The 14,440-nt window shown below is 37.9% G+C and overlaps 1 protein-coding gene across 1 annotated transcript in view; it reads right to left on the bottom strand.

Moving 5' to 3' along the window:
* Window positions 1–255: 255 nt before the first annotated feature.
* efna3a (ephrin-A3a) overlaps window positions 256–14,440 on the bottom strand; it is a 67,759-nt gene continuing 53,574 nt past the window's right edge. Inside the window, exons 2-5 of the mRNA XM_041967416.1 lie at window positions 11,698–11,999; window positions 11,386–11,451; window positions 9,939–10,016; window positions 256–2,572 (exon numbers count right to left, since the gene is read on the bottom strand). Of these exons, the coding sequence (XP_041823350.1) occupies window positions 2,454–2,572; window positions 9,939–10,016; window positions 11,386–11,451; window positions 11,698–11,999 (565 nt within the window). The 3' untranslated portion in view covers window positions 256–2,453. The remainder of the gene's footprint in view (window positions 2,573–9,938; window positions 10,017–11,385; window positions 11,452–11,697; window positions 12,000–14,440) is intronic.

The raw sequence follows: 14,440 nt of genomic DNA, 5'->3' as shown, positions 1-14,440 counted from the left end.
TTTGTTTTCAATTTTCTTTTCTCCTTTATCTTCTTTTTCTAAATAAATATTAAATATTCTTGATGTCATGTCATCCACAAATTAAAGAAAACTTATTAAACTTTAAAAACTGGGTTATCATTCTTTTCTTTTTTTCCCTTGTCTTTCAGCTAGTGTAGTGTTCAGATGTAAAATACTCAGACAGAGGAGAGCAGAAAATATGCAAAGACACATCACAGTTTGTTTAGCACTTACAAGTAAATACACAAAACTAAATCTGCAAAAAGATTTTAATTGGCATCATTTTAATCGTTCTTGGTTCAATTTACAGTTTATTCATTTTTGTCAAAGGTAAACCCATGTCTTGTGGTTGTCTTCAACATCAGTAAATGCTTGTCGCCCACTTCCCCAGACCCCTGTAACATAAACTAACATTACAGAAGAACACATTCTCTCATACACACTTGCATATTCATATCCTACAAATGACTCCATAACGAGTGCGAAATTTCTAAATGCCACATACTTGAAAAGCGCGGACAAACACATTCCACATACATACCGTACTAATGTCAACTCATTTTTTCTTGTCTCCTCTCTCTCTCTCTCAAACTCACACACACACACTCATGCGCACAGGCAAACACATTCCATAACCAGCACATATTATAAATATACATTACAATGCAGACCTCCTGGCTTTGTAAGTGCTGCACTTGAGGAGTGCTGCCCTTCCATCAGCATCACCGTTGTAAATTCACAGTTGGTTTATGACATGCTCTCGAGCAACAGAAAAAGCAGTATCTCTTACATGAGAGCGGGGTTACTGAGTGTATGTTCCTACTGATTAGTCATAACCTATAACCCTCTCTTTGTGTCAGACTGAATTACATCTATTTATCTACACAAGCAAAATGCTGCAGTAAAAAGTCCACTGTTTGAAAAAAAGTCATAAATAAAAAAATGGCACAATAGCTTATTGAGCAAAAGGCCTACAATTGCACACAGATAAATTATGTAGATAAATAAGAAACTTTAATGTTAAAATAAATACATTTAAAAAGTACATAAATTAAGATAGCACAACATTGTAATCTGAAAGTCTGTCTACACTGTCCTGTATTACAGTATAAAAAAGTGAATCTCTCATTATTATCACATTCATACGTGTTTTTGTTTTCATTTATTTTTTTATTTTATTTTGTTCTTTTTAATAAAATGGCGGCAGCGTTACTTTGAGACTCAAAGCATAATTTCTTCTCAGGCACCTGCCGCACTCAGGCGACTGTATGGGGGTCGTTTCCATGGTGACTGTGACTGCTGTAATAGCCATCAGTACTGACTGGCTGGGAACTTCTGAAGTGGGAAAGAAGCAGACGGAGCTGTCTGAGATTAAAAGGAGAGCTTGCTGCTGACAGAGTTTTTGAACAGTTATAAATTAGAGGCGTTCTGAATGACTGCGCTGATTGCTTCGCGATTTCAGGTTTGACGTCCAAACCCCATGCCAAGTGCTGAAGGTAAAATGCAGCAGAACAAAACACAAAACTACCACTTTTACCGTGTCTAAGTGCCATCAAATTACTAGTCCAAGGTCTGTATTTTTCTATGGTTATTACAGTGTAAAGGCAGGAAATGCAGACAAAAGACTAGTTCTAAGAGGGCACTTACTTCTAAGAAAATCAGGCTTTACTTCTGTACCTAATTCAAAGCCTGGGGGATTTTTTTTTTGTCTGAAAAAAATGGATTATTGAAAGGCCCATTGATATCCTAATAAAGTCTTTCCCTTTTCTTAGGCCCTTATTACTACCAGCTACCACACACCAGAGTGAAAACATTCTACAACGTCCAGGACAATAGCAACAGTTCTCATAATTCATCAGACATTTCCTACAGGGCCCAGGCAAGATCAGTACAGTTCCAGAGTCCATTTTGCTCCTTCTACATCAAAATTGCGTTTACTGCTTTACCTTACTAGATCCATAGTTCAAGGCATAAAAATCCACTGCAGAGTCCATGTTTGCCATCTTCTTGAAAACTAACACTGACAAAATGCCTCACTTTTATCAACTGGAAACCGTGCAGGTGTTTTGCTATCCATGCTACAATATGAGTTTGTAGTCTGCGTCCAACTAAATACGAGTCTCACATCAGTTGAGACAGCAGCACAGAAGTCGGATTCAGAATTAGTTGTAATCCACATGGTCACCACACCTGCATGAAATGTTGCATTCGTGTGATAATGATGTCCAACAGCACATGGCGCATCAAAACACACAGGTGGAAATAAGACAGCAAAAAGGCCTCTCTTTTTTTAAGTCCATTATTTTTTTCTTTGTCCTTTGTTTCTGTTACACGTCTGTTGAACTCTCTTCTTTGCTTCTATCAACTTTCACCTCATGGAAAAACTTGGTGGATACTAAGCCCTTTGGACAAGGCGGTCCAGTTATGCTTGAGGCGCCACTGTGAGACAGTCGCTAGGACAGAAGAACTGCAGACACAAGCAGCATTGCCACGGTGAGAAGAAGGCGGTCACGAGATGGGCTGCTGCCACTGACACTTTTCTCCAGCTTGGGAACTTCGGGGTTAAATTCATCTGCAGAACACAGAAGGATTAACCAAAAAGTGTGAAAAGAGAGCACAACAGTGTGAAAAACAAGAGCATTAATGTGTGTGCCAGACTGAAGGAAACAAACCATTACTGTATTACTAATTTATCAATCTAAAGGCAGTGTGTGATGCATGCAAATTATGCTTTAACATATGCAGAGAAAGACACATGATGCAATTATCAACAAACCACCAATTATCATCAGCTACATATGGCCTTTCCCCTTGGGATAGAAAATTAAAAACACTGCTGTTCCTGATCTGTTTCTTTAAATGTATTCCTCTTTTCACACTAATGATGTATTTATCCTAGAGGGATTTCAATCAAACTAAATTATTATGGCTTTACCATTGATTCGACACAACAGAACATTAGCTGGAGGGGGAAGATGGAGAAAAAGCTGGGAGAACATATTTAGCAATATTTAGTAAAGGTGGATTACGGAGTCATCCACATTTGCTTCCTATTATTTCTAAAGGCTTTCTGCATATCAAAAATTAAAGCAGGATAAATCTATAACAGATTGTAGAAAAAAAATAGGTTAGGTGTATTTAGATGATAGTAAAATCAGGTGATTTATATATGGAGGCAACCTGCAGTTAACTATTGTCACTTTCATCAGACATAAACAGAAGTGTAGTTGACAGTAATAGCAATGTTAAAAATATGCTTGAGCTTGATAATATCATGGATTGATGTTGGACACTAGAATATATATGAAAATGATTACGTTTATACCCAGCAATATCCAAACAACTTAGGACTAAAATGTAAATAGAAGCAAAATGCTGTGGTTGGCAAATAATTCAAATCAAACTTCATTTAATACACTATCTGATAAACGTAATAAGGTCAAAAGTCAGTATTAAATGGTCATAATGTTCAGGCAGACAGAAATGATAGTGGAAATTACAACATGGACTCAGAAACACTTTAAATCAGAGTTGTAAACACTACTAGTTTACTTCTTAAAATGCAGATGAAAACTCCACCATGTACAGACAAGGAAAACAGGAGTTCAGTGTCACCTTCTTTAGGCACACCAGGAAGTCAAAACATTATTTTCAGGAGGTTGTGGATGTTGTATCTGAACTGAGATGAGGAATTGTAAACAATGTTTATCAAAAAGACACCGTCTGACTTTTTCCATCAGGGAAGATCTTGCTTATTCCACCAAGAGAATGCCAACCAAATTTACAGTTATGTAAAAAACACAGCTCTGTAGTAATTGTGTTAAAACTTCCTTGCAACCAGTCCATACCATGACACCCATTGCAAAAACTGCACAAAAAACAGAAGAATTGAACTATTGACAAGCTGAAATTTAGGCAATTTCAAGCAAAAATAGTGCAACATTTTGTCTTACAACCAGTTCTTCTCTGTTACCAAACACTTACATAGTGTTGTTAAGAGTAATACAACACAGGTTCAGCATTTGGTGTGTTGTCTTTGGACTATTTTCCGTTTGAAACAATATTTACATAAAGTGTTCTGTTTTTATTTACATTCTGTGCAGCATTCCACCTTTTTCAAACTGGATTTGTACATGTGACCTGTGAAAAGAACATTTTGTTTGTGCAAATGGGCAAATGACTTCAGCAAACATATCCCCTGTGTGCACAGATTAAGACAAGAATTACTTAAATCTTTGTGTATTCCTGTGAGACAAATGTTGTTTATAATACCAACATCACCTCTGTATCAACATAGTGCTGCTGGGGAGAAAAAATGTGCACAAATAATCTCATCTTATCAATGGTTATATAATATACAGTATTCCATCTCCAAAAGATGGGGTTTAAATTGAGAGCAAATTATTGCATTTTGCTTTATTTTCATTTTGCACAACTGTTTTGGAAATTGCATTGTACAATACCAGATACAGACTATTTACCTGGCAAGCTAAAGGCTAAAACTGTAAGACAAGCATGTGTTTATGTCTAAAAATTGCATAACCTTTAATTTATGCTGTCATCATAATGTCTCAGTGTGTAAAGGTTCTTGCAGGCAAACTAAGAAAAGCATTGAAGTGAGTAAACAGGATGTCTCCTCTTTCTATGTAATACTAAGTCTAGTTGAGAGGCTGCTAAATATAACTGAGACAGAAACTGTCTACAAGTAAAACAAAGTATGTTGATGACAGAACTGACATAATCTGACAGGTGACATTTGATGAATGTATGGAATTTAGTTTTTGTTCTCTCCATCTCACAGAAAACACCCAGCCGCTCTGGTTTGTGCAGGTTGTGGCAGCTACATACGTCAGAGTTGTTCTTTAGGAAAACAGGACATCTGTCTGTTCTATCAGACAGGTTTCATCACACAGATTTCTGAGGTGTGATGTACATTCATAGACCAGAGGATGAGACATGCTGTTGTTGTAAAAGTGGACCTTTACACAAACAAGTTCATGCAGAATCAATCTCCAAGTTGATCTGCATGTAAACTAATTCTCACAGACTTGTTTTTCGGCTACTGAGAGTTTTGACAATCCCTTTGCTACACATATGCTCCATTTCATAATTCTCTCTATTCAGGGAGGTTGGCCTTGTAAGACAAGTAGGAGCCATGGGGTGCCTCTGGCTAGAACAACTTATGAAAGTTCCACAGTATGACACCTTACTTCACAGTACAAATGTGGGATGCAGCAATCAGTTTCTGGCGTATTCTTGTCTGTATGGAGCAAAACAAGAGAAGGCATGCAGAGTGACTTCTTTGTCCACAGTAAACTGCCAGAGGCATTTACAGTGAGATAAAAAACATCAGCTCTAGACTGTCGATGAGTGGAAAAGGTTGTCTGGTCTGATAAATCCTCCTGCCAGCTACACTGCAGTGATGGTGGATTTATAGTGAGACATGAACAGCATGAGGCAGTGCCCTGATCTTGCACACCTATGGGTTGTTTTGCCAAAAAGAAGTCCACAGATTAATTAAAATTTCTTACGTTAATTACTAGAAGAAATTTGTTTTCATGCATAAACCTGGAGCAATGATTGAAAGAAAATTTATCAACCACTGTGTCCAATCTGGTTATTCAAAAAGGTCACATGGACAGGTTAGTAAGAATAAGGAAACCAAGGTGCCATTTTTCACATTTCCTCTTTGTATGACCTTGAGCTGACTGAGAATCAGACGGTGTATAGTTTCTATTGTAGTGCACTCTATGTGTTGTTACTGCAATCAGCAACACGGCTTCTATGTAGACAACATGATAAATAGGTCAGGAAGAAGCTATGGCTTCTTAGTACTGTATTTGTACCATATTATATAGGTAAAAGTGCATTTAAATATACTGCTTCCATTGCTTGGAAGTTTAATATTTTTGTTTAAAAATGATTGAATCTAAAGAAGCTGATGATTTCAAAGCAACTTTTTGTAACTTTGTAGTACTTAGAAACAGGCACTTCACATTTAATTTGTCATTTTGTAACCTACATTTCCAGAAGCATTGAGTTTTAAGTTCAGGAACTTATGCATTGTTGCTTTAAGATACATTTTGTGAACTTATGTTCGTAAGTTCTATTCTGTTATCTTATTTAGCTGCTATCTTGACCATAACATTTTCCTGGTTTTTTAACGTTTAGATAATCACAAATAAATAAATTCAGTTTCAACTTCAGCTACAGCTGACAGTACATGTCTGTAGTTGCAAAGAAAAACTTTGCAATGAAAAGGCTCTGCTTGCCACTGAGTTTGCTGACTGCACAGACAGAGGCACTATTTTCTTGCTAGGTGTATAGCAGCAATCATTTAGAACAGATATATATATATATATGTATATATATATATATATATACATATATATATATAATATTTCAGCTCCTCTTTTGTTGCTGCACTTACATATTTACTCAAGTAAACCATAGATTGCAGAATGCAATTCAATAATTAATTTAAGCAGTAAAAAGCAAAACTGCTACTTAATTCTGGAAGCACATCTGTGGTATTCAATGAGCCGTCTGCTGTAACATTCTCTACCATTGCAAATAACTGGTATTCATAATTGATGCTGAAAACATCTATAAGCAGACAGAGGTGACTTGCAGAGGGTTCAGAGAGTAAAATGGAAAATCTAATAATTTCTTTATTAATGAATCATTTCCCAGGTTTTAGTGGACTCAGCAAAGTTAATTACAGGGATGTGCAAACAGCTTTTAATGTGGGCAAATTAGACAATCTGACAGATTGTCAGCAAACCAACACTACTGCTGCAGGAAGGTGACTTGTAAACACTACTCTCATGCAGTTTGCAAACTGTAGTAACAAAATGTGTGATGAATGGGCAGCCTCTATAGTATATATATATATATATATATATATATATATATATATATATATATATATATATATATATATATTTATTTATTTATTTTTTTTCCCCTAGTCATTCCCTTTAAATAAACTGTTTAAACATAGAAATTTATTTAAGCTAACATATGCTAATTTTCAATGCTTTCCTTCAGTGTGTTATATGGATTATTGTGTATGAAACATATCTATATAACATATCTAGTGACTAGTTTGACATACATCACTCAGAAAAGCTGCCTCATAATCCACCATTTCTAACAAATCAGTTGACCAATCAGAGAGCAGGAGGTTGGGTCTTATTTGGAGCTAAAATGGAGCATTTCAGACAATGGATGCAAAGCTGTAACATCAGTGCTACCCTTACAACACTGTTAAATAAGGAAATTGTGACGTAGAAGTGGAGCTATAATGAAGAGAATGGCAGGATAGCAAATGTAATGTATGTGCGGGAGAAATGGAGCGATTTATTGATGCTGAGCCAGTCTGTGGGCTGGTCTGGTCCTAAGGCTGAGTCAGAGAGTGGGTGTCCAGCAGTCAGCGGGGCCATTAGGGCTTGTATTAAAGTGTGTGTGTGTGCATGCGCATAAATACGTGTGTCCTCATTCTGTTATTCGTCTAAATGTATTCAGCAAAATGCATCACAACGCTCGAGGCTATGATTTTTTATGATTTCCTGCCAGAGTGAGTTTTTTTATATTAAATTCTACGTAAGCTGAAGCCTGAGTTACTGCTGAGTAATTCGCCCACCACTGAGCTTTTCTTTTACTCTGTCCCTTCTCTCTACACTCCCTCTTCTCTGCCCCCACTCTGGTTTTTATCTTTTTTTTCACTGCCTGTTTCTCTGCCTTGCTCTGAATGATCTGTCCTTCTTCCTTTTCTGTTGTATTTATCTTTCACTGCCTCTTTGCCACCTTTTATCTCTTTGACTTTCTCTTTATTTCTCCCTCTTCCCAAGCTTCCAGTCTTATGTTCCTCTTTTTTTCTGCCTTTTCACTCTCCCCATGAAGGTGAATGTTGCTTATGGCTCAAGTGCTCTTTTTTCATTCTGTTTCTGCTGGTCTCAGTTTCCATCTCGGGCAGGTCACACTCTCTTAGTCCTCGTCACAGACTGCCCACAGCGCCCAGAAACAAGCATACTAAATGATTCCCGGCAAGAGGCTTTTGTTTGAGATGGGGATAGAGACAAAGAAAAATAGAGGGTTTATGTAACCACTCAGCTGCACAACTGACTCGCTTGCTGACGCACTCTCTCCTTAGGTAAACATGGGCCTTTCATTTCTTACAAGACCTCTTCTGACCTTGAAGATCTTGTGCATAAAGAAGGGTTTCATCGAGTTGCAAGAACAATGTAGACGTCTTTTTACTCCTGCTGGTATAAGGATTGCTCAGTCTGAAGGTTGAAATGATTACTAGTCATGGTTTATACTGATTTTATTAATTTATCTCATTGCATCTGCATTACTGAGCGGCCTATTCAAGAATCATGAGTTTTATCCCCCTACCTTTGCAATCTGTATGCATCACTGTGTGAAACTCATTAGCATAATTTTTATATAAGATAGCATGGAGTCAGAGACTGCTCTGTAGTTCCATGACTGAATTAATGCAGCTGATGGAGGAAACAATTAATCTTATGATGACACTGACAAATGAATGGTTTAATAAGGTCAGAACTGGGGCCATTTCTGTTTCAGTGTTTTGGCTTGGCCCCTGTACATCATTTATCATTATTATTTTGTCGTCATAACTAATATAAAGGATGTTTGAAACAACACAAATAATACCTGATTTGTACTATGACCCTGTTTCCTTAAACATTGATTTATTTTACTTAAAATACATGAAAAGCGTTTGATGGTTTAGGAATAATCACTATTGTGTTTATGTGTTCATTTTGTATAAATGCAACTGTCATATTGTTGTAGTATGTGCTGAATGTTGTTTGGGATTGTGTTGCTGAAATAAGCAAGACTTAAAAGTTAGTGTTGCCTCTGGATGGCAGCAGTTGTTACTCTGAAATGTTTAACTTCAATGGTGGCTTCATAAGAAGCTGGATGTCTCTTTATAATGAAGAATGAGTTGTCTGTGTTGTGATCTATTGGTTTTTGTTTGATTTTGGACTGATGTTTAGTTAATTATATCAGGATTGTTTTGGCTGTTTGGGTTTGGTTGGTTTACTTTAGCTAACTGTTTTATAAAAGTCATGTTTCGTGTTTTGTTTGTATTTTCTTTACTTTCTGCCTTATGTTGGTATTCATGGTCCCTGTTAGTCATTTGGATTTATCTCTGCCTCGTTATCCAGTTAGCTCACAGTAAGCATAAAGTTTTGTCTAAGTCCATCTTTATATCATATAGTGCTCCTATTTCTCTTCCTTCTGTTATTGGATGGTCCTTTCTTTTTCTCTGTTTTTTAAAGTTTTTTTTCTTTATCTTCCCTTCTCAGTTAGGGTCTTCCTATCACTCACCAAAACAATTTCAACAAAATTTGCTGGATAGTAAACTTGGGCACCCCTGGTTTAACGGTTTAGTTTTCAGGGCTACACAATCCAGTAGTTTTTCAGTGTTTCCCTGCTCCAACAGGCTTGGCTCAAATTCTTGAATAATTGTGCAGAAATTCATAGGCTGTTAGAGCCATTTAAGTCAAATGTGTTGGAGCAGGGAAATATTGAAAACCTGCAGCACTGTAACATTCATGGGACTGAATAGAGTAGTCCTGATTTAAATGATTTATAAGTCCAACATCCCAAGTTTATCAGAATTTAAACAAAGTTACAGTAGACCTGTATTACAGTACTAATAAGTGCTTTTAAATTGACATTGTCTTGCACATTTTTCTCTCACAGAACAAAAAATAAAGGTTTTATTTCCCAGACATACTTTTTGTATTTAGTCATGCAAGAATAAAATAATAAACAAAAAAAAAATCACGATTCATTTCACAATTATTGGCACAGAAATTGAGCTTTGCAACCTGAGCTAGATATTGACCTACATCTGGTAATCAGCAGCTGATAATTTTCATCAAATAAGAATCACTCACCAATGTTGTGTATTTTGATGTTTGGTCTGACTGTGTAGTCGGGAGAAGTCTGACTGGAGTCATCATCTGCCTGGGAGGCTGAGGAACAACACAATTACACAGAGATAGAGCGAATATAAGAGAAGAATTATAAACCAGAGGAGGGAAACAATGATGGGAAGAGGAAGAGAGAGAGTAACACAAAGAGAGAAAAACGCCCCATCAAAATGACAAACCTGAGAAACAGAGGCTATTTAAGCATCATTAAATTGTATACAGTTATAGCGCAGCATAGTGGAGTTAGTGTGGCTGTCTTGAAGAAATAGTGACGAAACCATGGAGTGAATCCAGACTGTGACCTAAAAATTTAAAAGCATTTAGAGCTGGTGGACAGAAATCATTATTGCATTTACTTTCCATGTAGACAGTGAATTATATCCAGTCTGCATTGGCAAATTATCCATTAACTGATGACACGTGGATTTGTTGATGTGTACATGTATAGGTTGTGCTTGGGAGGATGAAATTGCATTAACAAAGAACAAAGCATTTAGCCATCATTCTGCAGCTGTGTGCAAGTGCAAAGTCATGAATATTCAAATATCTGTCTTATTTTGAAGTACTGTACTGTTAGGGTTAAAGTGTGTGACACAGAAGCACTGAAAAAAGGAAAACACACACATACTCTAACATTAGACATATTCAAAGCTGAAATACTACCATGTTTATATTGACTCGTGCTCAGATTTTATAAACACACAAAGATGTACACAAACACACATGCAAAAGGAAATGTGTTAAACACATCAATAGATTAGCAGTGACACTGGGTTGTGTTGAGGTGATGTGTACATGAGGGATGACACTGGCCTGAGTGCGGGATGTATTACTGCTGACAAGGTTAGAGGAAGGGTGGGGGGGTGAGTTGGATGGGGAGGCTTTCAGTACTGGGCTGCCTGATCAAAGTCCTGCAGGGGAGAGAGCAAGCTAACAGGGTAAAAATAACATGCACACTGTACAGAGTAGCAGAGAGAAAGATAGGGAGAAGAAGAAATAGATGGAGGGGGGTGGTCATAAGGAGAGCTGAGGGAGGGTGGAAGGTATGGGAAGTGACACAGGGAGGGCAAGGAGAGCTGGATCTTGCAGCTGAATCTGTTTTTCTCCAACATCTTTTGTGCATCTTCACAAGAGCATGTCAGTCACACAGAGAGATAACGAATTACTGTAATAGCAGTGAGATAGAGAATCACATTAAGCCATCACTCTCCAAAGCACTGCTTCAAGAAAAAAAAAAAAAAAACTTCATCAGCCAAACCGTGCCAAGACAGCACAAGGCAGAAAAGCCTTTCTGAGAAAAAACTGTCAGATCTTAGTTTTTCTTTTTCTCTCTGTGCCTTTCTGTTAACATTTCTCTTTGAGATGAAAAGAGGTAGATGGAAGGAGTAAAATGGAAGTAAAGTGTTCTCACCAGTGGAGCAGCAGACATAGACCCTCAGTCTCAGGCAGCTGTGGCCATGGTGGTGTGTGGGCGTGGCTAAAGAGCAGAGAGCAGAGGACACACACAAGATGTCAACATTGTGCCCTCTGCAGGCAACACCACCCTCAACCTCTAGCTATAAATCTGCAGCACTCAGCTGGATATATAATATAATATACTAGCAACGCCCACACCTCGTCAATAAATGTGTGTGAGAAGAAGCTCATCATTAAAATTTCAGATCAAAATATTGGCTTTTTTGTCCATCACAATGAACAATGAGTGTTTACTGGCCTGACTCACAGATGTAATAGTACTCCTGGCCCACATTGAACTCATAGCCCAGCGAGAAGGCGCTGTAACGCTGGAATTTCTCTGAGAACTTGATGGGCGCGTGAGGTGCATGGGGTCGGTTGCACTCCCAGCGTTTGAAGCCCATTTGGGGGTCGCAGGTGCGGTAGCCATGGTAGTTGACCATGTAGAGGATGTATTGCTCGGCGATGACGCGCTCCAGGGTCCCCCGCTGACTGGTGTTGTAATGCGGGCAGTAGATGTCAAGGTAGTCGTTGACACTAACTTGCACTGTAAATCCCTCCCTTCGAAGCCTGATTTAGAAAGTAGGAATAAAGACAAAAAGGGAGAAATATTGTTATATAACAATTGCTTTAACTCATATTCTTAGGAATAGTTGAGAATGTTTGGGCTGCATCTGAAATTCTATACCAGCCTTTATTTTATTTTTTACGTTTTCCTGAAACATTAGTGCAACCCAAGTAGTGTACAGTTTTTGGGTAAATATTACAATATGCAAGCATAAAAACTATATGCTAACATACATTTTGTACAATACAATGCAACAGTGATGCATAGAAAAAATATAAGTGCAAGCAATGTTTCATATTTCACAGCTCTCATATTAGCATATCATAATTGTAGATTGGTTACCATGGCAACATACCACAAAGCTCTCAGGAAGTGGCATGATGATGCACACCTCTTGATTGTTTCTTAAGACACAAGTATTACTTTTTATTTACTCTATAAAATGCTGAATAATAGACATGATGGAGCCTTATTACCATTGTGAGGTTACTAGGCAACCAGACACCAGAAAATTTCTTCTCCCACTCAAAAAGTAGTTATGCAACTAACTTCCTTGAAGACTGCAATTTGTTGATTTTTTTTCATTTTTCAAACAAGGCATCTTAGTATGTTTTTATTTTTAGCAAAAATAAAAACCTAGCAAAAAATTTTTAGCCTATCATATATTAAATGAACTGATTACTAATTTCTGCACTGTACTTACACAAAAGCTTAGCAAAAAACCTGGAGAGCTATTTACTTTGCCCTCAGCCTTTCATTTATATATTTTCTTTTTTTAAAGAGTTGAACTATTACATCTTTCTCTTCCCTCTGCATATAATAACACGTGTTCTCGGTAAATGCCTTTTGGCGAGCGCTGAGAACCGTGCTGAGAATGATAATCTGCACTCTTTTGTGTTTCCCCCTGAGCTCACTACCAGTCAGGTCATCAAGGTAGAAGCAGATCCTGTCAGGGGCGATGTATGCTCTGGCTGCAGGGGAACTGGTCTACACACAATACTTACCATGAACAAAACTCCTCTGGGAGCTGTTTTTGATGAAAGAGCAGGCTTAAAGCAGGTAAAGAGAGCCACTCTACACTCGAGCATATGTGTGCATGTGATGTAAATGATGGTAAAGTAACCTTTTTGCTGACTTTAAACTCTTCACTTAACAACTGAGAGAATGATGTGATTGCAGCTGCCATGCTGTTACCTACAGTGTTTATAATACTAAGTATACTTATTATGTAAATTACACAATCTGTAATTAGTCAAAGTAGAAGTCATTACAAAGGCTCCTGCAGGTGAGCTGATGAGATGGGAATTGTCCTCGGCTGCAATGATGTGGAACTGGCACCAACTGGCTGTAATGACCTAATTTCACCGTTAGGTGGAGATATTGGGCTTTATTCAATGTACTAACGGCCTACCTTACCCTCTGCACCCATTTTTTCCCCCTCTTGTCTCCTCTTTCTTACACATGATCTGATACACACATACAAAAGAGATCACACTTTCTCAAACTCATAACCATCCATCATTGTGCATACATTGTGCCAGCACACAGAGTTGCTGTCAGGCTCACACAAACATGGCACACATGTGCACACGTTACTAGGTCAAGCCCCAGAGGAGATGATTATTCAATTACAAAATGAAGACTGGAAATGTCATAACACCTCTCCGTCTCTCTCTTTGTGTCTCACTATCTGTGGTGTTACAACTGTTTCTTTTGCTGGATCCTCTGCACTACTGTGATGTTCTTTCCATTTTTAATTCTTCTCTTCATTTGCAAGCATGCTGAGGAAGATGAAAATCAGTTCTCTTAACCAATGCCCTTTTAGATCCATCAATCTTATCAGTGCTTTCTATCCTGCTGCTCAGATGCAAGATGACAGACTTTTGTCTTGCAGTGTTGCAGGAAGAGACAAACAGCTATGCTTCAAAAGGACTATATTTAGAGGGGAAGAAGGAGGGGTAGAGGGAGGATGAGATATGGGGGAGAAAAACGAAGGGGGGGGGGGGGGGGGGTACAAAAAGATAAAGAGGTACAATAAGTGTAGAGTAGAGAGAAAGGTAGACATGAGATGAAAGTGCAGAATCGAGGGTGTGCTGCATATTAAAAATGTGTGCTGAGGAGAATCCTGAATGCAGGTGGTGTGAAAAAAGTCAGAAAGAGTCATTGAGGAATGTGTGAGAGGATGGCAGCGTGCAAAAGGAGCTGAATGAAAGACGCCAAGGTGATCCAGGAAGCGAGTGTGTGTGTGTTTGAACGCTATAGTATATCTTTGGTAAAATAACCAGGACAATACATAAATTAAACCTGTCAACCTCGAACATTTACTTACTGGAGAGATCAGAAATTATGCAAAGGTGTACAGCAGAAGCTACTGAAAGTGACTGTAAGTGCTTTTCAGTACATTCCCCATCTGGCCTCATGACAGCTAGAAAATTGCTCTTTT

The sequence above is a fragment of the Melanotaenia boesemani genome, chromosome 17, assembly GCF_017639745.1.
Source record: "Melanotaenia boesemani isolate fMelBoe1 chromosome 17, fMelBoe1.pri, whole genome shotgun sequence".
Lineage (NCBI taxonomy): Eukaryota > Metazoa > Chordata > Actinopteri > Atheriniformes > Melanotaeniidae > Melanotaenia > Melanotaenia boesemani.
This window is presented reverse-complemented; position numbering and strand designations above follow the sequence as displayed.